Source organism: Oryctolagus cuniculus, chromosome X, assembly GCF_051225735.1.
Source record: "Oryctolagus cuniculus isolate XC-2025 breed Fujian yellow rabbit chromosome X, ASM5122573v1, whole genome shotgun sequence".
Lineage (NCBI taxonomy): Eukaryota > Metazoa > Chordata > Mammalia > Lagomorpha > Leporidae > Oryctolagus > Oryctolagus cuniculus.
The window spans coordinates 130,335,536-130,360,585 of NC_142888.1; the positions used below are offsets into that span (position 1 = coordinate 130,335,536).

Genomic DNA, 25,050 nt, shown 5'->3' on the forward strand with positions numbered 1-25,050 from the left:
CAAAATATTTTCTATACTTTTTCTATGAGGAAAAAGGTGTTAATGAAATGTAAATAACTTCCTAGATATCAGTACATTCACACTAAAGAAAATTCCTCTGATTATAGGTAGTATAGAAAATCCCTTCAAACTTTGGGCCATCTTTACTGAATATAAAATAATTCTAAATTTCAAAAATGTTGGAAGAGAAGTAGCAAGGTTCAGTGCTCAAACAAAAAAAAAAGTCTTTAAAAAGCCACAAATTCATTTATCTGTTGTCACCTTAGTTTCCCACCCTTCACCTTCTGCAGTTTGTGCACTAAATTCCTCTCCTTTTAACTGAAGTTTCAATTCCTTTCCAGCTCCTGAGGCAACCCCAACTGCATCAAGAATCATTTCAGTAATCTCACTACTGCAATATTCTTCATTTTCCCACTTCTTTGTTAAGAATCCAGTAGCCTGAAACCCCATTATCTGATGACTTGATTAATACTGTTAGGCTCAGGCATTGCATCAATTATCTTCAGAAAAGGTTCTTCCGTCTTTCCCACCTATACTCTGACTACCCAAGATTGCAGATATCTCCCCCATTCTCTATAAAACAACACTCACCAAAGACTGTGCGGGCAGGAACAGACTCTCTGTTGAGCCAGAAAGACACCTGTGACAGAATGACAGTCATGATACATGGCAAGTAGGTCTGGATCACAAAGTAGCCAATTTTTCGCTTGAGATGGAAGTGAGTTGTCATGACAACATATTCTCCTAGGAAGAGAGTAAAATTAGGCGGTAGGCATCCACAGAAACATTCTTAGATCAAGTTGGGCCCCAGCTCAGTTCACAAAGCTCCTACATCTCACATTCAAGACAAGACATCCCAGCACCTCTCAAGTCTACATAACTACATCTCTTTAATAATCACAAAATAGTGCATTTCATGTGTGGGGAAAATATGCTAACAATCTACCAACGTAAGGTTTTCAAAGCAATTATGACACAATTTCATTCAAATATTAATATTCTCATTTAAGTAATATTAAGAAGTAGCAATCTCTTACAGCAGCTGTATGAGGTAGGAACTATTGTTACCTTCATTTTGCAGGTCAAGAAACTGAGAGAGAGATTAAATAACTTACACAAGGTTACACAGCTAATAAGTAGTGGCACTCTAATTTAAGTCCAGATTGGTTAGCTCAGCAGTTTATTCTTTTTAACTACTATGCTCTGCTGTTCTAATAGGCTTGCACAAAGAGCTCACACAGCAGAATGTGGGCTACCCCGCTCCAAAAGTAAAAATGAACATTATTGAGCTTTGATTGTGTCAAATAATTTTCTGAATGTTCTTGGAATATTAAATTTATGTTCTTCCAATATTCTTTTCAAACTAACAAATAGGTAGAAATTGTTACCCCATGTTGTTCAATCCAATAGTCGGTTCTCAGTTTTACTGGGTTTGTCGGCAATATTTAACACAGGTAAGCCCTTCATCCTCCTGGAATCAATCTCTGCATGGCACTTCCAAGCCAAGGTGCTCGTCTGCTTTCTCTCCTACCTAACCGCTCTTCTCCTGTCTCCCTTGCTGATAACTCCCTAGAGCACACCTTCTGCCTGGATTTCCTATCTATTTTGCATTGAATTGTGTCTCCTAAAAAGAGGGGGTAAGTTTCTAACCCCTAGTATCTCAGAATGTGAACTTATTTAAAAATAGGGTTGTTGCAGATATAATTATTTAAGATACAGTCATACTGGTTTAGGCTGGGTTCTTAATTCTTCTAAGAAGACATAAACAGGGAGAAAACCATTAAAGTCAGAGACAGAGATTGGCATGCTGTATCCACAAATCAAGGAGAGCCAAGGATTGCTGGCAACCATTATGAGCTAGGAAGAACATGGGACAGATTTCTTCTCAAAGCTTCTTAAAAAAAAAAAGCCCTGTAGATGGCTTGATTTTAGATTTTTAGCCTTCAGAACTGAGAAAGAATCAATTTTTCTTATTTTAAGTTGCTCAGTTTTTGGAACTTTGTAGCAGGAACCCTACATTTTCTATTCAACTCTAAATTTATATATTTACCTGCTAGCCATTACCGCTTTGGGATCTAAATGGCATCTTGACCTAAGATGTCCAAATCTTGGCTTTTATTTTGTCATCCCTCATCCCTTTCAAAATTGGCTCCTCCAACAGACCTTTGTTTTTCAGTAAATAGTAGCTAGCTCTCAGGTACCTAGGCCAAAATCCGATCTTCAAAATTCTCAATATCATCACCATCATCATTGAGTTCTCTCTCTCACAGAGACATATGCACACATAATCAATCCATCAGCAATCTCTTCCAGTTCTTTCCTTAAAATATACCCGTAAATTGACCACTCCTCACAACCTCCACTGCTGCCACTCTGGTCTAAGCCACTGTCACTTCTCATTAAGTTTCTAACTGGTCTTCTTTCTTCTGTCCTTTCTCCCCCTTCAATGGATTAGCACAATGCAAAAAATAACCCTATTAAAACATAAGTCAGATCCTGTTTCTACTTGAGACCATCCAATGGTTTACCATCTCTCAAAGGGTAAAATCCAAAAACTTCAAAATAATCCCCCAAAGATCCATGCCGTCTGACCATTATAATCTCTCTCTTATCAGAGCTTTTTATTTGTCACTCCTGAACGAGGAAACGTCACACATTCCTACCCTTCCCACTCCCTTGTGTTATAAGCCTAGGAAGCACCATCTTGTCATCCCATGCTCAATACTTAATCCATATTGTGTGTGTGTCTGTGTATGTGTGTGTCTACATTTACATCCTAGCTTAATTATGTGAACATGAAAAATATATGCAGGTGTCTTTTTAATTCAGTAAAGAATCTCATACACAGCTATGTGGAATATTTTTCTCATTACACATGTGGATGTCTATTTTCTTTTTCTATGCCTCTTTGTGAAAATTTCTGTTTCTTTGTTTTCTCTGTCTCTCTGCGAATGTCCAGCTATACTCCTTTCTCTTGTTTCCCTTCCCTTCAGTTTCTCTTCCCACTGATAAGGCACTGAGGATTCCTTTTTCATCAGAGTTGGACTTTGGTTAGCTTGGATAATTTTCTTCTTGTCACTATCAGTTTCACATCCCTGAACCCCTAGCTATTATTGCTATCTCTTTTCCTGTGAAATATTTAATATACAAAGCATATAATAATGTTATTCATAAGTTAGTAACATTTTATGGATCTTAAATATCTTAAAAGCAAATGGACTTTTAAAGATTTATTTCATTTATTTAAAAGGCAGAGTTATAGAGAGAGGTAGAGACACAGAGGGGGGAGCGAGCGAGCGAGCGAGAGAGAGAGAGAGTCTTCCATCTGTTGGTTCACTCCCCAATTTGTAATTTACAAGTGGTCTTTTATAAAGCTTAGGAAATTCATTCATTGTATAAAATGAAAAAGTTTTCTTAAATACAATTGTAACATTTTGTATCTGTATACAGAGCTTCTCTGCCAAAGTGAGAACTGAAGCTTTACTCAGGTTGGAAGATTTTTCCAACTTCCTCTGTCCTATTTCCACCTTTGTGTCCCAGCTTTTTAACCTGATTACATACTATTTGGTTTGCATGTGAACTTTTCAAGGGTACAATATGAAACATATAGTATGTGCTTATTTTTAAATTAATTATTATCTATGGTTCAGAAATGCAGAATGACTTAGCAAGTTGATGCCTTACATAACTGAATATATTTTCCTAAAGTGGAACTTTACATTCCCTTCCTCATTGCCTCTATTTTCTGTCCCTCTCTATCTCATTTCTTATTAGGAAGGATGACCCCTTAAGTTGTTTGAGAAATATCTCCCCTGCTTTTGCACTCCAGCCTATTCAACTCCATCTGTGTTAAATGTGAAATACTGGAAGATACAATGTATCCTTAGAAGCCAGTTTCTAAGGTTGTGAAACAAAAGTTTTTAAATAGCCTGGCAAATTAACTCATTATACCAAGTAAGTGGATATATTTTCTTAATCCATGTTTGGCATTTTCCATCGCCCTTCTATTTCTTTAGCTTTCCTTTTGTATTCGTTTAATCTCTATCCCTCTAGCTTCTCTTTGTGTGTGTCACTTTCTTTTTTTAAATTTTATTTAAGTTATAAAAATTTCATGTATTTCATGTATACAGATTTAGGAACATAGTGATACTTCCCACCCTACCCTCCCTCTCACCCATGCTCCCAACCTTCCTCCTCCTTCCTCTCCCATCCCCACTGTTAATTTTTACAATGATTTACTTTTAATTTACTTTATACTTATAAGATTAACCCTATAATAAGTTTAAAAATAGTATGAAGAAAAAAAATTACTGATCCTCAACAGTAGAGACAAGGGCTGAAAACAGTCATCAAACCTTAAAGTGTCAATTTCACTCCAATACATTACATTTTTCGTACTCTAGCAGTTACCACAGTTCAGGGAAGAGATGATATTTGTCTTTTTGAGCCTAGCTTATTTCACTAAGCATAATAGTTTCCAATTGCATCCATTTTGTTGCAAAAGACAGGAATTCATTCTTTTTATGGCTGGAGTAGTATTCCATAGTGTGTATAGTTTTTTAGTCCAGCTATCAGTTGATGGACATCTGAGTTGATTCCATATGTTAGCTATTGTGAATTGTGCTGCAATAAACATGAGGATACAGATAAAGTCTTTCATATGCTGCTTTCATTACATTTGGTTTGTAAATTCCCAGGAGTGGGATGGTTAAGTCATATGGTAGATCTATTTTCAACTTTCTTAGGTATCTCCATACTGTCTTCCATAATAGTTGTAGTAGTTTACATCTCCCACCAACAATGTATTAGGATACTTTTTCCTCCACATTCTCACTGGTATTTATTGTTTGTTGATTTCTGTATGAGAGCCATTCTAACTGGTGTGAGATAAAAGCTCATTATAGTTTTGATTTGCATTTCCCTGACAGCTAGTGATCCTGAGCATTTTTTCATGTGTCTGTTGGCAATCTGAATTTCCTCTTTTGAAAAATGCTTGTTCAAGTCCTTTGCCCATTTCTTAACTGGATTGTTTGGTTTTGTTGTTGTTGAGCTTCTTGGGCTCTATAGATACTGGATAGTAATCTTTTTTTTTTTTTTTGACAGGCAGAGTTAGACAGTGGGAGAGAGAGAGAGACAGAGAGAAAAGTCTTCCTTCCATTGGTTCACCCCCAAAATGGCCGCTACAGCCGGCGCGCTGCACTGATCCGAAGCCAGGAGCCAGGTGCTTCCTCTTGGTCTCCCATGCAGGTGCAGGGCCCAAGCTCTTGGGCCATCCTCCACTGCCTTCCTGGGCCACAGTCCAGTGCTGGACTGGAAGAGGAGGAACCAGGACAGAAAACAGCTCCCCAACTGGGACTAGAACCCGGGGTACCAGCGCCACAGGTGGAGGATTAGTCAAGTGAGCTGCGGCACCGGCAGGATATTAATCTTTTTTTTTTTTTTTTGACAGGCAGAGTTAGACAGTGAGAGAGAGATACAGAGAGAAAGGTCTTCTTTTTTTCCGTTGGTTCACCCCCCAAGTGGCCACTACCGCCAGCGCGTTGCGTCCGGTGCACTGCGCTGATCTGAAGCCAGGAGCCAGGTGCTTCCTTCTGGTGTCCCATGGGGTGCAGGGCCCAGGGACTTGGGCCATCCTCCACTGCCTTCCCGGGCCACAGCACAGAGCTGGACTGGAAGAGCAGCAACCAGAACAGAATCCAATGCTCCGATCGGGACTAGAACCTGGGGTACTGGTGCCGCAGGCAGAGGATTAGCCTATTGAGCAGCGGCACTGGCCCAGATAGTAATCTTTTAGCAGTTGCATAATTTGGAAATATTTTCTTCCATTGTTGGTTGCTTCTTCACTTTGCTGAGTGTTTCTTTTTCAGTTCAGAAGCTTCTCTATGTGTGTCACTTTCAATCTCTCCTGTTATCTTATCTGTACTTATGATTGCTATACATCTAAAGAGATGATATATACAAAGACAATACTAGCAAAACTGCTATACTTTTTCAAAAGACATATTTATTTGAAAAGCTGAGTTAGAGAGAGAGAGAGAGAGAGAGAGAGAGAGAGAGAGATCTCCCAATCACTGATACCCTTGCCAAATGGCTGCAATAGCCAGGCCAAAGTCAGGAGCCTAGAACTCCATTCATGTCTCCCACATGAGTGGCAAGAGCCCAAGCACTTGAACCATCTACTGCTGCTTTCCCAGGTGCATTAACAGAGAGCTGGATCAGAAATGGAGCAACTAGGACTCAAATCCACGCTTATATGGGATGCTGATGCCACAGGCATCAACATAACCCACTGTCTCACAATGACTGAACCCATAAGCAGGAAATTTCAATAAATCATGTTAAATATGGAAGGATACAGTATGAATACTAAATCCAATCAGGATGTGAGGCAGTGTGCCATATCAAAAAAGCAATCCTGAAGGAACTGCCATCCCAGTGTGTACTGAAGCCACAAATAACCCATGGTGCTATGAATAATGTTATTTCTGTTTTTTAGTGAATAGATCTAACTACTGATGTTGGGGTGTGTGTACTTTATTTTGCTGAACATTTTTATTCCATAAACAGACCATTTATTTAAAGTACAGATAAAATAATTTAATATCAAGAACACATTAAACTAAGTAGAAAACACTAATATATATTATATCACATTAATATTCTATCACACTCTAATTATCATTCATTTTATTTTCCCATGACAATCTATCTTCCTTCTAACCAACACAAGGACTTTAGCACCCTTTACCTACAAGTACCTACTCTTCTCCCTATTCAAAGATAGATTTTATCTCCATGTTTTAAAATTTATTAATTTTAAATTACACGGGGCTGGCACCATGGTGCAGTAGGTTAATCCTTTGCCTGTGGTGCTGGCATCCCATATGGGTGCCGGTTCTAGTCTTGGCTGCTCCTCTTCCAATTCAGCTTTCTGCTGTGGCCTGGGAAAGCAGTAGAAGATGGCCCAAGTCCTTGGACCCCTGCACCTGCATGGGAGAAAAGGAAGAAGCACAGCTCTGACTGTTGTGGCCAGTTAGGGAGTGAACCAATGGAAGGAAGACCTCGCTCTCCTCTCTCTCTCTCTCTCTCTCTCCCTCTCACTGTCTGTAACTCTACCTCTTAAATAAATAAATAAAAATCTTTAAAAATTTTAAATTATGGCCGGCGCCATGGCTCACTAGGCTAATCCTCCGTCTGTGGCGCCAGCACCCTGGGTTCTAGTCCCGGTTGGGGCGCCGGATTCTGTCCCAGTTGCTCCTCTTCCAGTCCAGCTCTCTGTTGTGGCCCGGGAGGGCAGTGGAGCATGGCCCAAGCCCTTGGGCCCTGCAACTGCATGGGAGACCAGAAGGAAGCACCTGGCTCCTGGCTTTGGATCGGCGCAGTGCACTGGCCGTAGAGGCCATTTGGGGGTGAACCAACAGAAGGAAGACCTTTTTCTCTCTCTCTCTCTCTCTCTCTCCCATGTCTAACTCTGTCTGTCAAATTTTTTTTTTAAATTACACAACAAAAATTGTGAGGTAATAATACCAGTCTTTATTTACCCCACACCCTTGGCCCTATTAACATCTTCTGTTAGTATACCTGTCAGAATTAATTAACTATACCCAGTTCCCTCTATTTTATCCAAATTCATTTTACCCTACCATCTTCTAGCAGTCAACATTCTGTGTTAAGAATCCTTTTCCTTGTTTAATTTTAATTTCCAAGTCAAAGGGAGAACATGTGGTAATTGGCTTTCTGTGTCTACTTTTTGAAAAATTCATTTGTGAGAGAGGAGATAAGACAGAAGAGATAACAGGGGCAGAGGAGACAAGAAAAGAAGAGTGGGACAGAGGAGAGGAGACTTGACATATAGGCCAGAGGGGATGTGATTTGATGATGTGCAAGGCAGAGGAGACATGAAATGATGTAGGAAGTCAAGGAGTTGTGGCAGAGAAGTGGAAATGTGATGTGTAATAGGGACAGACATAGGGGACAGAGCAGTTAAGATGTGATTTTCACATCCCAGGAGTCAAGGTTGGACCTCAGGTACTGAGCAGAATAACAAGACATGAGATTCAGAGCAGAGGAGTCTGAGCCAAGGAGTTGAGACTTGGCTTTCCGGGCAGAGGAGACAAAAGAGGATGAGATGTACAAGGTGGAAGATAGGAAACACAACAGGCAAGGCAGAGGTATCTGGGATGAGAAGTTGAGACACGACATGACATGACATACAAGGCAGAGGATACGAACTGTGATGTATGAGGAAGAAGAGTAAGGGCAGAGAATACAAGATGTGATGTGACATGCAGGGCAAAGGAGGTGAGAAGTGACATGACATGATATACAGAGTGGAGGATTTGGGAGCAGAAGAGTCAAGGCTTTATGTACAGGGAAGAGGGGAAAAGACTTGATGTAATGTATAGGGTGGAAGTTATGAGATGCGACATGTGGGGCACAGAAGCCAGGAAAGAGACTTCAAGACATGATGTACAAGGAGGGGGGTACAAGACATGATCCACAGGGCTGAGGAGACAAGGCATCACATGATTGACAGTATAGGATACATACAGGAGTCAGGGCAGAGGAGACAAGACAGCACATGACATATAGAGTGGATGATGTAAAATGTGGTGAGGGGAACAGAGGAGTCAAGATGTGTGAAATGCAGAGGAGATAAGACATGATGTGAGGTACAGGTTAGAGGATACAAGACCTCAAATGTGAGGGAGAAGAGACTAAACGTGACATGATATACAGGGCAGAGGATATAATATGCAAGATGCAGGACAGAGGAATTAAGACAGAGGAGTCGAGATGTGACATGTGGGGCAGAGAGGCCAAGATGTGACATCACATACAGGGAGGAAGATACTAGATGTGATGTGTAGGGTAGAGGAGTCAGGACATAGGAGTTACACAGGGCTGAGGAGCATGATTTCATGTTCAGGGCCAAGAATTTGAATTGATGTGTGGAGTAGAGGAGACCACATGTGACATGATGTCAGGGTGCACAATAGAAGATTTGACGTGCAGGGCTGAGGAGTCCATATATCACATGATGTTTGGGACAGAGAAGATGAGACATGATTAGATGTATAAGGTGCAGATGAGATGTGACTTTTTGGTCCAAAAGGACTCAAGACTGGATGTAAAGGGTGTGAGATGTTATGTGCAGGGCAGATGGTATGTGACATGATGTACAAGGTTGAGGACACAAGTCGTGACCTGGAGGAAAAGTAGATAAGTTATTACCTGACATACAGGTCGGATGATTTGAGACATGATGTGTGGGCCTGAGGAGTCTGGGCAGAGAATTGGAGATATGATGTGGTAGACAGAGGGGATGAGGCATGGTGTAAGATACAGAGGGAAGGAAATCAGACATGACATGCAGAGTGGAGGAGTTGGGGGCAGAGGGGTGGAGATTAGTACGGCAGGATAGAGGGAACAAGACAGAGGGAACATGTGTAGGGGCTATTAAGTTGAAACACAGGAGACAAGATATGATGTACATGCCAGAGGAGATGACACATGACTTGATGTACAGGGCAAAGGATATGACATGTGATGAGTCAAGGGGGAGAATATAAGACGTGATGTATAGTACCAAGGAATAAAGATGTGTGTGGGGCAGAGGAGATAACATGTGATGTGACATACAGGGCAGAGGATATGAGACATGAAGTGTGGGTTGAGGGATTGGGGCAGGCAGAGGAGATGAGACATGATATGAAGAACATGGCAAAGGATGCAAGAAGTGATGTGTTAGACAGAGTCAGAGCAGGGGACACAAGATGTGATGTGGGGGGTAGAGGACTCAGGGCAGAAGAGTCAAGATGTGTTGTCACCTACAAGGTGGAGGATATGAGCAGTGTTGTGCAGGGCCCAGGAGTCAGAGCAGAGAAATCGAGACGCGAGGAGAAATGATGCAAAAAAATTGTCACAGTGTGTTTCCAAAACTGCTTTCTAACCAATGATCACATTTCTAGGAAAGACAGGGAAATACAATCATGCATCTAAGCCATCTGTCTAGAAAATTAATATAATTTGCCAGATGGGGGAAAATGAACACATTGTCAAGAATCAGCAATGGTATCAATAATAGACATAGATTTTTGAGGCATTTCATTCAGTTACTTAACACCTGTTTGAACTTGGGGCAAAAAGTCCTCTGCTTGGAGTTACTTCATACTGAGGACTGTCAGCATTTGGGGAGAAAGCTAGTCATACCAAACAAAACTCCCATGGATTGTGGCTGCGTAGTCTGGTCCAGTTTCCCATGCAAATGCTGGACCCTACATGGAGAAGCATATCCAGCTTCAAAATAGAATGTCCATAATGTATAGTCACAAACAAAAATAATGTACATATATGCAAGGTTACAATACTCACGTGGTTCCTAAGTCAAAAATCTGTTTAGTATTCTCTTCGTGTATGTGTGTTTGTATGCATATATACTTTCAAAACTAGTTTGAAAGCATTTATCTACAATATTTCAAATATATAATACAGATCTATAATATATAGAACAATGAAATAACATTAATACACAGATATACATGTACATATGTGTATGTGTGTGTCCATATGAATTTAGTATATGACCAAAGAAGTATTTCAAATCAATGAGGAAGGATGATATTATCCACTAATGGATACCTTACTTTATTGTGTAAACCAAAAAAATTTCCAGTTATATTTCAGATGTAATTTTTTTATTAATGGAAACTGAAAGTTCTAAAAAAAAGGGGGGGGGTAAAATTTCAGAAGGACTTCCAGTTCATGATAGTTGACTGAGTAGTTAATTCCTCTTCCTCTAAGAGCCCATTAAGCAATAGTGGGGTTCAACATATTTGTGGAATTCAGACAGTGCCAATGAAGGAAGTCAATTAGGAAAGCACACCTAGTGCGGATGGGAAGCAGGAAACCAGGGAGGCTCCCACCAGCAGCAACAAGAGGACTCCCCCCTAAAGACTGTGGGTACAATGGGTGGTGGCAGAGGGTCTCAATTTGAGGGCAGTAATCAGGGATGTTAACTGAAGGTATGTGGTATGTTAATAAAACAGTTACTATCCCTATCTCCATGTGCACAATGAATGTAGTAAGATGTTTATTCTCCCAGGGAAAAGAAAGACATTGTCTTTTTCTGAAAGACATTGAAAAGACTTCCTAGAGAACTAGGGTAATCTAAGTGGGTGGTGGACCCTTGAGGGAAGTGTAATTCTAATAAACACAGTATTTACAACACTAATGCAAATGCCCCATGCTGGTTTACAACTTTTAAAATCAATACAAGGCTTAATTATTGCTATAGAACTGCAGTACTTTCTTATTTGCAGTTTAACAAAGAACCACAAACTTGTGGCTTAAAGCAGCACAAACTTATGCCCTTAAAGTCTTGGAGGTCACAAGTCTGAAATGAATTTTACTATGTGAAATCAAGGTGTTGGTGGAGCTGCATTTTCTTGTGATGGCTCTAAAGAAAACACATTTTCTTGCTCGTGCAAGCTTCTTCAGGCTGCCTGCATTTCTTCACTTGTGGCCTCATGGGTCATCATTTTAAAGTCAGTAGCAAAGCACCTTCTGGTCACTTTTCTCTGACTGTGGTCTTCCTGCCCTTCCCCCCTTCATAAGGAAGCTTGTGATTACATTGGGCCCACCTAGGTAATCCAAGGTCTGCTCTCTCTATTTTGAAATCATCTGATTAAGAACCTTCATTTGGGGCTGGCACACAGTGGGTTAATCCTCTGCCTGCAGAACCAGCAACCCACATGGGCACCGGTTTGAGACCCAGCTGCTCCTCTTCTGATCCAGCTCTCTGCTATGGCCTGGGAAAGCAGTAGAAGATGGCCCAAGCGCTTGGGCTCCTGCACTTGCATGGGCAACCCGGAGAAAGTTCCTGGCTCCTGGCTTAGGATTGGCGTAGCTCCAGCCATTGTAGACATTTGGGGAGTGAACCAGTGGATGGAAGACCTGTCTCTCTGTCTCTCCCTCTCACTGTCTGTAACTCTACCTTTCAAATAAGTAAATAATTAAAAAAAAATTCATTGGCATTCTTGATCCTCCCTTTGTCATGTAGCTTAACCCATTCACAGGTTCTGGGGATTAGGATGCAAATGTCTTTGGAGGGCCATTTTTTGGCCTTCCACAAGAATTAAATGCAGATTTTAATTGGTTTTGAGTATAGAAAGCAAAATTTTATCTGGAAGAAACAAGGAGATGAAGAGATGAAAACAAAAGTGTTGATAAAACAAGAAATTTAAGTAATTGTTCTATGCAGCCACCAAGAGATGGAGTGAGTATAATGGGAAGGGTGTGGCTTGGATAATCCAAGTGAGTGAGGCACTTGTGCACTTCAGACTTCGATACCTGTATTTCACTTCCTCAAGGCAAAATGTGAAAAAATTGTAATATAAATTCAGTTATGCAGGGAACCACCAGAAGTGAAACAAGTGGCTAAAACGAGAAATGCTACTTATTAGTCTATTTTTTTTTGACAGGTAGAGTTAGATGATGAGAGAGAGACAGAAAGGTCTTCCTTTTTCCGTTGGTTCACCCTCCAAATGGCCGACGTGGCCAGTGCACTGCGCAGATCTGAAGCCAGGAGCAAGGTGCTTCCTTCTGGTCTCCCATGCAGTTGCAGGGCCCAAGAACTTGGGCCATCCTCCACTGCCTTCCTGGGCCACAGCAGAGAGCTGGACTGGAAGAGGAGCAACCGGGACAGAATCCGGCGCCCCAACCGGGACTAGAACCCGGGGTGCCGGCACCACAGGCAGAAGATTAGCCAAGTGAGCCGTGGCGCCGGCCATACTTTTCAGTTTAAGTCTTTCTATAATTTGATTTTCCTTTTTTTTTCTTTTCTTTTCCTTTCATTTCCTTTCCCTTCTCTTCCCTTCTCATTCCTCCTTTCATCTCTTCCCTACACTCTCATTTTCTCACACAATCTCTATCTCTTAAAAGTAAAAAGTGAGAGATTCCTGTTATGACTATGAATGTACATTCTGAAAGCAGATTGCTGCCTGGTTTCAAAATCTCATTACAGCACTTGCCAACTCTGTGACCCTGGGAAAATAATATATTTCCTTATCTGTAAACTTGAAATACCAATACTGTCCATCTCAGAGTGTTGTTCAATGGTTACATAAGTTAATACATGTTCTCAACCAGAGAAGTGCTTGGGATTTATTGCATGCTGAAAATTGGTTAATCCTGACTCCACCACCATGCCCAAGTATTACTTGATCACCAGTAAGAAAACCAGAATGACGATATCCTCATGCAATAGTTGGCCAGGGCTGTCATAACAAAGTATCACAAACTGTATGAGTTCAAACAAAAATTCAGTATGTCACAGTTCTAGAGGCTAGAATTCTGAATACTTTAAGTGAATACTTCCTTGTGTCTTTCTAGCATCAAGTTATTTGCTAACAATTTTTCTTATTCCTTGGCTTGTAGACAGATGACTCAGATCTTTACCTTCATCTTCATTTGGCCTCCTGTGTGCATGTCTGTGAGCTCAGTTTCTCCCATGTATAAAGACATTAATACTGTTAGATTAAAGGCTCACCCTACTACATATGACTTCATCTTAACTAAGATCTTAAAAGATCTTCTTTTCAAACAGGTGATATTTGAAACATTGGGGTTAGGGCTTCAGCATACAGTTTGGGGGATATAATATAACCTATGACATCTACGTTGCCAAGAATTACGGGAACTACCATGCTCATACACTTATAATGGGAGAATAAATTGTTTAACCTTTCAAAACAGCAGTAGGTCAATTTGTTTTTTAACAAAATATATCTATTTTCTGAAATAGCAAATTCAATATTCCATCTTTATCCCAGGTAAATAATTACACAGGAGAAAAATGCTATGGAAACAGAATGTAATAATACATAATTTCTTAAAAACACATTATGATCCATAAAAATGAGGCCATTAACAGTAAAAGTATTATATGATTAGGTTTCATAATGAAATGCTATACTTAGTGACAACAATAGACGTTTCATCATTGTCAACAATGCTTTGGCTTTGGGGGAGAACATTTTATTTTGTTATTTTGTATTTGAATTAAAACAGATACTTAATGAATGTGTGCCCATGCCAATTTTTAATATATTGTAACTAAGTTTGGATACATTTTATTTTGATCTTGTACATCTTTCAATATGAACCTATTTTTTCATGTAAAATTGTATTTAAAATGTATAAACAGTAGTATGACTCCATTTATATTAAAACATGTTTAAAAAAAGATGCAAAGAAACATTATTAAATACCACAGTATACAAGAATGGGAGTCACTGTGCACCTGTTCCCCATGTAGGACCTCTGTCCTTAATGTGTTGTACTATGCGAATTAACAGTAAAACTAGTACTCAAACAGTACTCTATACTTTGTGTGTCTGTGTGAGTGCAAACTGTTGAAATCTTTACTTAGTATATATTAAGCTGATCTTCTGTATTAAAGATAATTGAAATGAATCTTGATGAAGAATGGGATGGGAGAGGGAGTGGGAGATGGGATGGTTGCGGGTGGGAGGGAGGTTATGGGGGGAAAAGCTGCTATAATTCAAAAGTTGTACTTCGGAAATTTATATTTATTAAATTGAAGTTGAAAAAAGAATCAGTTAAGGTGCCAAGATCTTCTAAGATTTTTCTAAATAGTAGAGTTAAAGAACATGGTTGTCCTTCAGTTTACATGGGGAAATTGTTTCCAAGACTCCCATGGATGCCAACATTCGTGGATGGTCAAGTCCCTTATACACCATGGTATATATTTGCATAGAACCTGTACATTTCATCTTGGATACTTCAAATCATGATTATAACCTATAATACTTAACATAATGCAAATTCTCTGTAAATAGCTGCTGTACTGTACTGTTTAGTGAATAATGACAAGAAAAAGAAGTCTGTACATATTCACTATGGACACAATTTTTTAAAAATATTTTTGTAGGAAAGTGTCGTGGTACTGCTTGTGACACATATATTGCTTATTTTCGTGCTAGTTTGAGTTCAAGCTATAGTACTTTTTTTAAAAAAAATATTATTTATTTGAAAATCAGAGTTACAGAGAATGAAAGAGAGAGAGAGAGAGAGAGAGAGAGAATGAATCTTCTATCTATCTTCTGGTTCACTCTCCAAATGGCTGCAATGGCCAGGGTTGGGCCAGGCTGAAGCCAGGAGCCAGGAGCTTCATCTGGGTCTCCCATGTGAGTGCAGAGGCCCAAGAACCATTTTCCCAGGCCATAGTAGGGAGCTGGATCAGAAGTGGGGCAGCTAAGGCTTGAACCAGTACTGATATGGGATGCTGGCACTGCAGGCAGTGGCTTTACCTGCTATGCCACAGTGCTGGCTTCAGCTATTGTACTTCTGATCCAGCTCCCTGCTAAAGCACCTGGGATGCACTGCAAGCACTTGGGTCTCTGCCACCCACTCAAAAGACCCAGATGAAGTTCCTGGATCCTGGCTTCAGCCTGCTTAATTTTGGTTGTTGGGGCCCTTTGGAGAATGAACCAGCAGACGGAAGATCCCTGTCTCACTGTCACTCTGCCTTTCCAATGAAGAAATAAATCTTTGATAATAATAAATCTTTTTGATCTGCAGTTGGTTGGATCTGTGAATATGGAGCTTATGGATACGTATTTTAGTACTCAGTATTTGCTGTTCTATGTATTTCTAATTTTCCTATTATGAATTGTATTATCTGTGTGACAATGAAGAAACAATGTTTTAACCAACAGAAGTTGAGACTGCTTGGATAGGCAGTGATTGTTCTTGCAAGTTGATGCCATGCCAGACAAGAAATGCTGAGGAGGGAGAGGGGTATGAAGAGACATGCATAGAGGGGATTCTCTCCTTTGGGATGACAGGCCCACTGCACTGTGCCCCGCTGTACTGTGCTATGTTGCACTGTGTTAGTTCTACCTGTACCACACTGTGCTATCTGTGTTGTTCTGTGCCACAGTGGAGTGCGCTCACTCAGACATCTGCCCTTTCTGAAAATAATCTGTCCCCGCACCTAATTCCAGATCTCTAAATCTTGTTCATCCTTCAAATCCATTTCAAATGCCATTTCTTCCAGGTACCCTCCCCTGGTCCTTGGGTGCAGATAAGATTGCATGTTGGGTGCCATCACAAGAGGGAACAGCATATGTTCAGATAATGAAAAAAGGACAAGAGTACCCTACTAACATTTATCATTGTGGATTCACAGAGACAAGCATTGTTTGAAAAGTAATGTTGAAAGTTCTCATCCTTTCACAGCAAAAAAAAAAAAATGTAGAATATGTAGCCCCCAGGCTATGCTACATTTTGCCATGTGCCCTGAGATTAGTTGGGATGCAGGGTACTTCCATCCTCAGGTCCCAGGAACTGATCAGGTTCCAAATAGACCAGGCTTAAAAGTTACAGAACAAGTCTCCAGTTCTATTTACCAATAATTGAGTATCAGCCATTGGGAAGACCTGGTAAATATTGCCAAACAAGCTTTTTTTTCTGAAGTATGTGATCCACTTATTAAAATAATTCCATGGCTACTCCCTGGATTTTCTGGTTATGTGCCTGATATCTACCAGGGTTCTTGTTGTGCACCTCAGCACTGGCTGAGTTAAGCAAAGGTAACAAAACCTGTAGGATCAAAGCTCAGCTTTCTCATCACCATGGCTTCCCTCTCTATTCTCTTCTACCACACTCCAGCACTAATACCTTTAAACTGCTGGCCTAACCCCCAAGAGACAGCAGGGCATAGTAGTTAAGAGGGGCTTGAGATCCAATCTGTTTGGCTTCAGATTTTGGCTCTGCCGTTCTATGTATGCATAACATGGGAAAAATCACTGAGCTTCTATATGCCTTAATATCCTCATGATAATAGTACCTTTGCTATAAGACTGTTTGGCAAATTAAATTATTAATAAACAGAAAAAAGTAAATACCTGTACTGGACCGGATTATCTCTGTCCCAACAACATGACCCAGCAGATCATATTGGTTCAGACGAGACCCGTCCTGTGCCACTTCCACAGATTTGTTTTTCCCAAGAGTCCAGGAATAAACCACTTCGGCTGTTGTATAGGCATCTAAGGCAGAAAAGGGTGAAGGATAAGTTGAAGAAAAAAAAATGATTAGCTCTGATGCTGAACTAAAATGAGATGGAAATACAACTTCCATTCCCAAAGAGTTCTGGGTATGTGTTTTGTCTTCAACTGAAATACAATCATTTATCCATTCATCCATCCATCCATCCATCCATACATACATCTAATAAGCACTCATTGAATAACTACTAAAGTATATGCTATATACATAGACATGAACCCAATAAACATTTCCTTCTCTTGGAAGGTAGAAAGTATAGTCAGGGGGAAGGATGACCACAATATTACCCTATGCAGACTTCCCACACTCAATTACTTACAGGAGCCAGACAGGTAGTTAAATGAGCAAATCAGGGTAGTTGTAAGAAAAATAAACAGGCAGAAAAGTAATAAAATTTTCTTTAATTATAGAGTGAGCATATCAGATAAGTATGCTAGGTATATTTTAAATGAAAAATAAAAATTATAAATTAAAATAGCAATAATTAATAATAATAATTTTCCTTAATAATTTGTTACCACTTTGATGTACAAGCCAGAAACCTGATACCTTTCCTTCAGCGTGTTAATGGTAGGGCTTGTATTTGGAATTTTAATATCAAGTATAGAATTTTATAGTGATTAAAAAAGATATAGGAAAAGGAAATGGTAGGAGAATCAAGTGGAATTATTTAGTTTTAGTCCTCTAAGGAATGAGTTGATTCCTTTACAAACATATTGACTTTTTGACAACAGATTTTATATTTGGGGTGAACACCTTACCCCAATCCAAGCACATAGACTCGTAAAGGGGAGTTGACCACCAAACTATTCAGTTCTTTCCTCTAAGTTTTGTGCTGCTTTGGATGGGGTGGGGGTGAGGAGGATGGGGGTTTGGGGAAGTGTGTCCAACTCATGGTGGCAATGGATAAGTTCATGTTGAGCTTTATTTAAACATTTTATTGCAAAATTAATAATTTCTGGTAAATCTGCCAAAGAACAAATGCAAGTGATGGGTCTCTGAAAAACTTTGAAGTGTTGGACATACGTTTTATAAAAAGTCTGATGTTAATGCCTACTCAGGCATAAATTACAATCTGCTTACATTATATTTGTAAGGACTTTTTTCAATATCTCTAAATTAGCCATTTCTTGATATACCTGTAATGTACAAGAGACCAAAAAGTTCTTTAGTTACATCAAAATTCTCATGGACATTATGAAAAACATATACATTATTTTACAGTATTTTTACATCTGTGTTGTCATAAGCTACAAAACAAAATGCCACAATAAATTTGATTTTTCCATATAACTTGCCCTGTATACGGTTCCAGTCATTTCTGCAAAAGATGGACAACAAAGCATCCAGTTTGTTGCAATAAAATGACACTTTTAAAATTTGTGATCTATAAAATATTTTCTTGCCTGGAAAAGTTGCTACTGAAAGCATAATTAATTGCATTTCCCATCAGGAACTGGGTACTTCCTCCCCGTCTCCCATGCGGGTGCAGGGACCCAAACACTTGGGCCATCCTCCACTGCCCACCCGGGCCACAGCAGAGAGCTGGACTGGAAGTGGAGCAACCGGGACTAGAACCCGAGGTTGCGGCACTGCAGGTGGAGCATTAGCCAAGTGAGCCACAGCGCTGGCCTATTTTATTTATTTCTGAAATACAGAGAAAGACCTCCCATCCACTGGCTCATTCTCCAAATGCCTGCAAAATCTAAGACTGGGCCAGGCCAAAGTCAGGAGCCTGAAACTCAATCCAGGCCTCCCACATAGGTGGCAGGGACCAAATTACTTGAGCTGCCTTCCAGAGTGCCCATTAGCAGGAAGCTGGAATCAGAGGCAGAGTCAGGATTCAAATCCAGGCTCTCTAATATGGCATGCAAGCATCCCAAGCGGCATCTTAACCATTATGCCAAATCCCTGCCTCCGGTCTGATGCTTTAAGATTCTTTGTATCCTCTCAACATAGTAGATCCCCCTTTTTGGTGGTTTCACTTTCTATGGTTCCAGTTATCCATGCTGAATGCAGCCCAAAAATATCAATGGGAAATTCCAGAAATTAAAAAAATGCATAGGTTTTAAATTGTGCACTATTCTGAGTAATGTGATACCTTCTCACTATTTCTTGCCCAATACATAAATAATCTCTTTGTCTAGTGAATCCATGACATATATGCTACCTACCTATTACTGTGTAGCTGTCTAGGTTACAGATTGACTGTTACATTACAGCATTGCTGTGTTTGTGCCTAAGTAACTCCTACATTGTAGCTAGCACTACCTCATAATGCTACATCACTCATCTCATTGTATCATCTCACATCACCACAAAAAATGCTGAGGACATTTTGACATATGAGAGAGATCTCACTCACACTTTTATTACAGTATATTGTTATAATTATTCTATTGTTCTCTTATCACACCTAACTTGTAAATTAAACTTTATCATAGGTATGTATGGATAGGAAAAAACCTAGTATAGCCGGCGCCGCAGCTCACTAGGCTAATCCTCCACCTAGTGGCGCCGGCACACTGGGTTCTAGTCCCGGTTGGGGCGCCGGATTCTGTCCCGGTTGCCCCTCTTCCAGGCCAGCTCTCTGCTGTGGCCAGGGAGTGCAGTGGAGGATGGCCCAGGTGCTTGGGCCCTGCACCCCATGGGAGACCAGGAAAAGCACCTGGCTCCTGGCTCCTGCCATCGGATCAGCAAGGTGCGCCGGCCGCAGCGTGCCGGCCGCGGCAGCCATTGGAGGGTGAACCACCGGCAAAAGGAAGACCTTTCTCTCTGTCTCTCTCTCTCACTGTCCACTCTGCCTGTCAAAAATAAATAAATAAATAAAAAATAAATAAATAAATAAATAACCTAGTATACATAGAGTTCAGTACTGTGTGCACTTTCAGGCACCCACTGGGATCTCGGAATGTACTCCTTGCAGATAAAGGATGAGGCTACTTTATATCAATTAGAATTTTTGATAATTACTTGTATAATTTTGATATCTGAAGTTTTATCTTTTCAGCAAAAGCATACTTTGTATACAAAGTAAAGATGTAGAACTGTTCTTCACTTCTGTAAGGAAATGTAGACATTCCTTTTTTACTCAAACATAGTCATCTTAGTTTACTTAAAAAAAACTTGATAAGTATGGATACAAGGATACATTTCACTTTCCTCTTACTTCTATGGAGATTTCTTAATACTATTATAAATGAAACTAGAATGCAAGTGAGTGGATTAATGGCAACTGATATTGAACCTGGTCTTCAGGGAAAAAGACAAAAGTTATGACATTTACCAGGGTAGCCACTACTCAGCTTCAGCTGATTATGACCATGTAAGATTTGAACCCAGTGTTGTTAGATATTTGTGGGGAGCAACTGGGAGCAACTCAGACTAGACTATGTTACTGGAATTAAGACTTATTCTATGCATCTGCTCTCCCACAATATGGCGCTGGGAGAGGAGGAAACAGCTTCTGCACAGCTGCCTCTCACCAACTTGACAAGCTGCAGGACCTGCTCCTGATTGGAGGAGAGCAGCGTACTCGGCGTGTGGGTAGCAGAGTTGGTATTGGTGGAAGAGGACTATAAAGGAGGAGAGAGACAACATGCACCAGGAACATCTATCTGAAGGAACACCTGTGCAGCCCCCAAGAGAGCCGGCCGGCGGTGTGCCGCTCCCCCGCGGAAGTGGGGAAAAGTGGCAGGGGGAACCGCCCTTCCACGGAGGTGGAAGGGACAGTAGCCAACCCGGGAAGAACCAGCAGCAAACCCGGGAAGGGCTGAGCAGACAAAAGAACAGCACAGGGTCCTGTGTCGTTCCTCCACGAAGAGGGGGAGCGACAATATTCTGGTCTCATAAAGTAATTTTAAAAATCTGAAATTCGATGGTACACTTTCCAAATTTCAAATATTGGTAAATAATTCAAAATTTATAAGCACTATCACATTTGTAGGCTCTAACTTGCAACCTCTGGTCTAGAGACATTTTCCTATAAGTGGCTTTGGTCCCTTGTAATTCAGCCTTAAAAGTAAATCATTCTCTGATGCCTATGTGTGATCTAGGACTCTCAGCTGGGATTGTAGTTCTTGAAACTACTGTCATCAATAAAAGGAAATCTCAGGATTCTACCTAAAATTTATTCTAATATAATGTTAGAATTCTCATGGTGCCATTGGAGAAACGCGATATCACAAGGTTCTTGTGTCATTTTGCCCTAGTACTTTCTATCTGCAAACACCCCAAGAGTTTCACAATGTAAAAACTAGACAGCTTTGTTTAGAGAAAGTGTAAGCAATGAAGATCTTTTTTCACCCATAAGAAAGTCAAGGAATTTCTTTCTGGATCTCTTAAGCTGAGGCCTGGAAAAGAAAGCCTTGGATACTAGCCCTAAAAATCCCAGTAGATTCTAGTGCATATGTGGCAAGAAATTATGTAGCTCCTAGTGATTCAGAAACTTCAACAGGCCAAAACTGATGACTTCCTTTATACAAAAAAGTATCATTCCTTTGATAATGTTATCCGAAAAGAGAAGGATTTGGGGAGGGAAAATTACTCTTGTAAGCAGGAAAGTCAAGAATTAATGAAGGAAGAGAGAGGCAAATTTTAAAAATTGGAAAGCTGCTTGATTGCTAGCTCAAAGACTAAACTTGTATTTATAAGCAAAGGTTAATGGAGTACAGAGGCCACCATCCAGGAGCACAAAAACTGTTGAGGGAGACACAGCCCAATAGGTACAGGGCAAGTTAGTCTGAACATAAAAAGTATGTACACTAGTAAAGTAAAAACAAGTGCTAAATGCAGCCAGAGGTGAGAGCTCTTACTCCTGCTCAGAACAGGGTGTAAAGAAGGATCCATGTAGTATATGATACTTAGAAGACCAAGACACTTTTAAAAGGTGAAAAAAGGCATTTCTAGCAAAAGAACAACATAGCAAAGGCAAAAAGTGTGTGAGTGCATGGAGTGGTAAAATAATTAATGGTGTCACTGGAGTTATAAGCTGCAGAAAAGTGAAGGTAAAATAAAATGTCTCACCCAAAGAAACATGGGTTTTCACCCTTAAGCTACAGGGAATTGTAGACTTGGCTGAAGGAGAGATATGGCACGACCAGATGGATGCTTTGGAAGGATCACCCTAGCTGCAGCATGGACAACTGGTGCAAAATACAAGTTCTAAACAAAGACAACCTAGAAAATGATTTTAGAGGAATGATATTACTTTGGTTTGTAAAAATCCAAGGATTTTGATGAGTCTGACAATTACAGTTTGAGGTTGGTATACATATGAAACCAAATGGAAGCATGGGTGTGTAGTTTCATAATTGAATCAAATCATTAAATTTCTCAGGAATTTTAATTATACAAAATGACAGACCAAGTTACAGTCACTACTTACTGGCAAATCAGGGCCAAATATTGGATTTCTAGCATGGGGTATATGTGTTTCTGCATCCATTGAATTATACTTTTGTCCTCAATTTTATTAATTTGAAGGAATCTATTGGTGTTAGTTGAAAACAAGAGCAGGAAACATTGGAACATTGAGTAAAAAGTTTTGACATGTTCAGGTATCAGGACTGGAACCTATAAGACTGAAGCGGTCACAGTCTGATGAGTGGATTTTGTTAAAGTGTGCATTAGCATCCCTGTATTATGTTAATGGTAATTCAGTCATGCAAATTAAATATTAATAAGTCTATATTCATAGAATATTGTATTTGTAACACTGTATGTACATATGTCCAGAGTGTTCTTTCAAGGAATAACTGGTTTAGGAAGTGGAATAAATCCTTAAGCTTGCAATCTTGACCTTTGAATCTTTGTAATTTTTTACCTTACTGAGAAGTTCAAATGTTGTTATTCAAGTACTTGCTGACATTTTTCAGTGTCTGAGTATCTTCTATATGCTGTCAGACTTTGCTAATAGTTTAAACTTACTATTTCTCATTCTAAAAATTTGATGTCCTTAATAATGTATAAGGAACATTAAGAAGGTTGGACTGTTCCGTGAATAGCATGTGATTTATAAAATTCCTGGGAATTCCAAATTCTTTTTCTTGACTATGTTGTTTAGTATGTAAGGAATTTGAAAATACTACCAATAGCAATGATGCATAAAATATTAAAAATCCCAACACCACAGGTTTGTTTAGCCTATCTTTGTACATGATATAAATCGATTCACATTCTATTAATATGCCTATGTGTCTGCTTTTTGCTCAGTGTTGTATCTGTTGTATCATTCATGTTGAATGTAATATGTGTCATTGCCAAAGATATTTAATCCATTCTGACAGACACTGGGATAGTTTTTCTTTTTCATTTTAGTCTTTCTAGTGAGTTGTTAGAGGAACCTTCTGAATTTAATTTGCATTTCCCTTTTAATGAATGGAGCACTGTGTGTGTATGTATGTGTGTGTGTGTGTTTGTGTATGTGTGTGCTTGGGTATGTGTGCCAGTAGTTGGGAAGCAATGTTTTTTTAAGGTGTCTTTTTAATACTTTTGTCCTTTTTCTACAGAGATTTCTGATTACTTCTTATAGATGTATAAGGATATTAGGATTTGAGTCCTTTGTCACATACGTGCTATGCATACATGCTATGCTTAGCCTAGAATTTACCTTTGCACCCTCTTAAGTGTCTTTTGATAACTTAATTAGTGTCTTTATCACAGACTTTTTTAAATGAGTCTTTATTAAAGACTCATTTTTAATATATTCCAAGTTATCCTCTTTTCACTTTGTGGTTGGTATTTTTCTATGTCATGTTTAAACAATCTCTACCTTTTCCAAGCTCATGAAGTTATTCTCTTTTGTTTTCTTCTAAAAACTAAAAATAGATCTAACATATTATCCAGGTATTCTACTAGTGGGTATACATCTGGAGGAAATGAAACTAGTATAGAAAATAAATACCTGCACACGCATGTTCATTGTCCCATTACTTACAATAGCCAAGATATGGCATCAACCTTCGTCTCCATCAACAGATGAACAAATGAAGATGACACACAAATATGCACACACACACACACAAGAATAGTTCTCAGTCATGAAAAAAGGAAATCTTGTCATTAATGACAACATAAATGAAACTCATACACATCATGCTAAGTGAAATAAGCCACACACAGAAAACCTAATACTGTAAGATCTCAGTTGTATGTGGAAGCTAAAAAAGGTTGATATAGGGGCCGGCATTGTGGCATAGCAGGTGAAGCCATCACCTGTGACACAGGCATCCCATACAGGTGCTGGTTCAAATCCTGGCTGTTCCACTTCCGATCTAGCTCCCTGCTAATGGCCTGGGAAAAGCAGCAGAATATGGCTAAAGTGCTTGGGCCCCTGCCACCCACACGGGAGACATGGAAGAAGCTTCTGGCTTCAATCTGGCCCGGCCCTGGCCAGTGCTGCCATCTAGGTAGTTAACCAGTGGATTGAAACATTCTCTCTCTCTCTCTCTCTCTTTCTCCTCTCTCCTCTCTCCTCTCTCCTCTCTCCTCTCTCCTCTCTCCAACTCTTGCTTTCAAATAAAGAAATAAATCTTAAAGAAAGGAAATGCTATAAAAAATGTTGATCTGAACTTACAATAGGAACTATTAAAGGCTTTGGAAGGGTGAGAGGAGGGGGAATAGAGGGAGATTAGATAATGGATACTAAAACACAGATTCTAGTGTTTCCCAGCACAGTTACAAGATTGTGGTTCACAAAAACCTATTATAAAAGACAGGAGCTCCAGGGCTCCAACCATAAAATAGTGGTGAGGACAGAGAAACATTAATTCCCCTGATTTGATCAGTATCCATTGTGTACATACATTGAAATGTCACACTGTAGCCCATAAATAAATTAAAATTATTATTCATCAAAAATACTTCTCTTAAAGGATATTAAATTTCTAACTTACCTGATTTGATACTCATACTTTGAATACATGTGTTGACTTATCACCCTGTATCCCATTAGTA

General features: G+C 39.7%; 2 protein-coding genes across 6 annotated transcripts in view; one reads left to right on the plus strand and one right to left on the minus strand.

The window, feature by feature from the left end:
• LOC138847567 (uncharacterized) overlaps window positions 1-25,050 on the plus strand; it is a 673,630-nt gene that overhangs the window by 221,402 nt on the left and 427,178 nt on the right. The gene's annotated exons all lie outside the window — the stretch shown is intronic.
• The window catches only part of GABRA3 (gamma-aminobutyric acid type A receptor subunit alpha3), a 327,562-nt gene that overhangs the window by 71,909 nt on the left and 230,603 nt on the right, over window positions 1-25,050 (minus strand). For all 5 annotated transcript variants that reach the window (XR_011385360.2, XM_051833857.3, XM_017350870.4 and 2 more), the window contains exons 7-8: window positions 16,932-17,075; window positions 592-744 (exon numbers count right to left, since the gene is read on the minus strand). Coding sequence is in view for 4 of the 5 variants with exons in the window: in XM_051833857.3 (XP_051689817.1) it covers window positions 592-744; window positions 16,932-17,075 (297 nt within the window). In the remaining variant the exon portion in view is untranslated. The remainder of the gene's footprint in view (window positions 1-591; window positions 745-16,931; window positions 17,076-25,050) is intronic.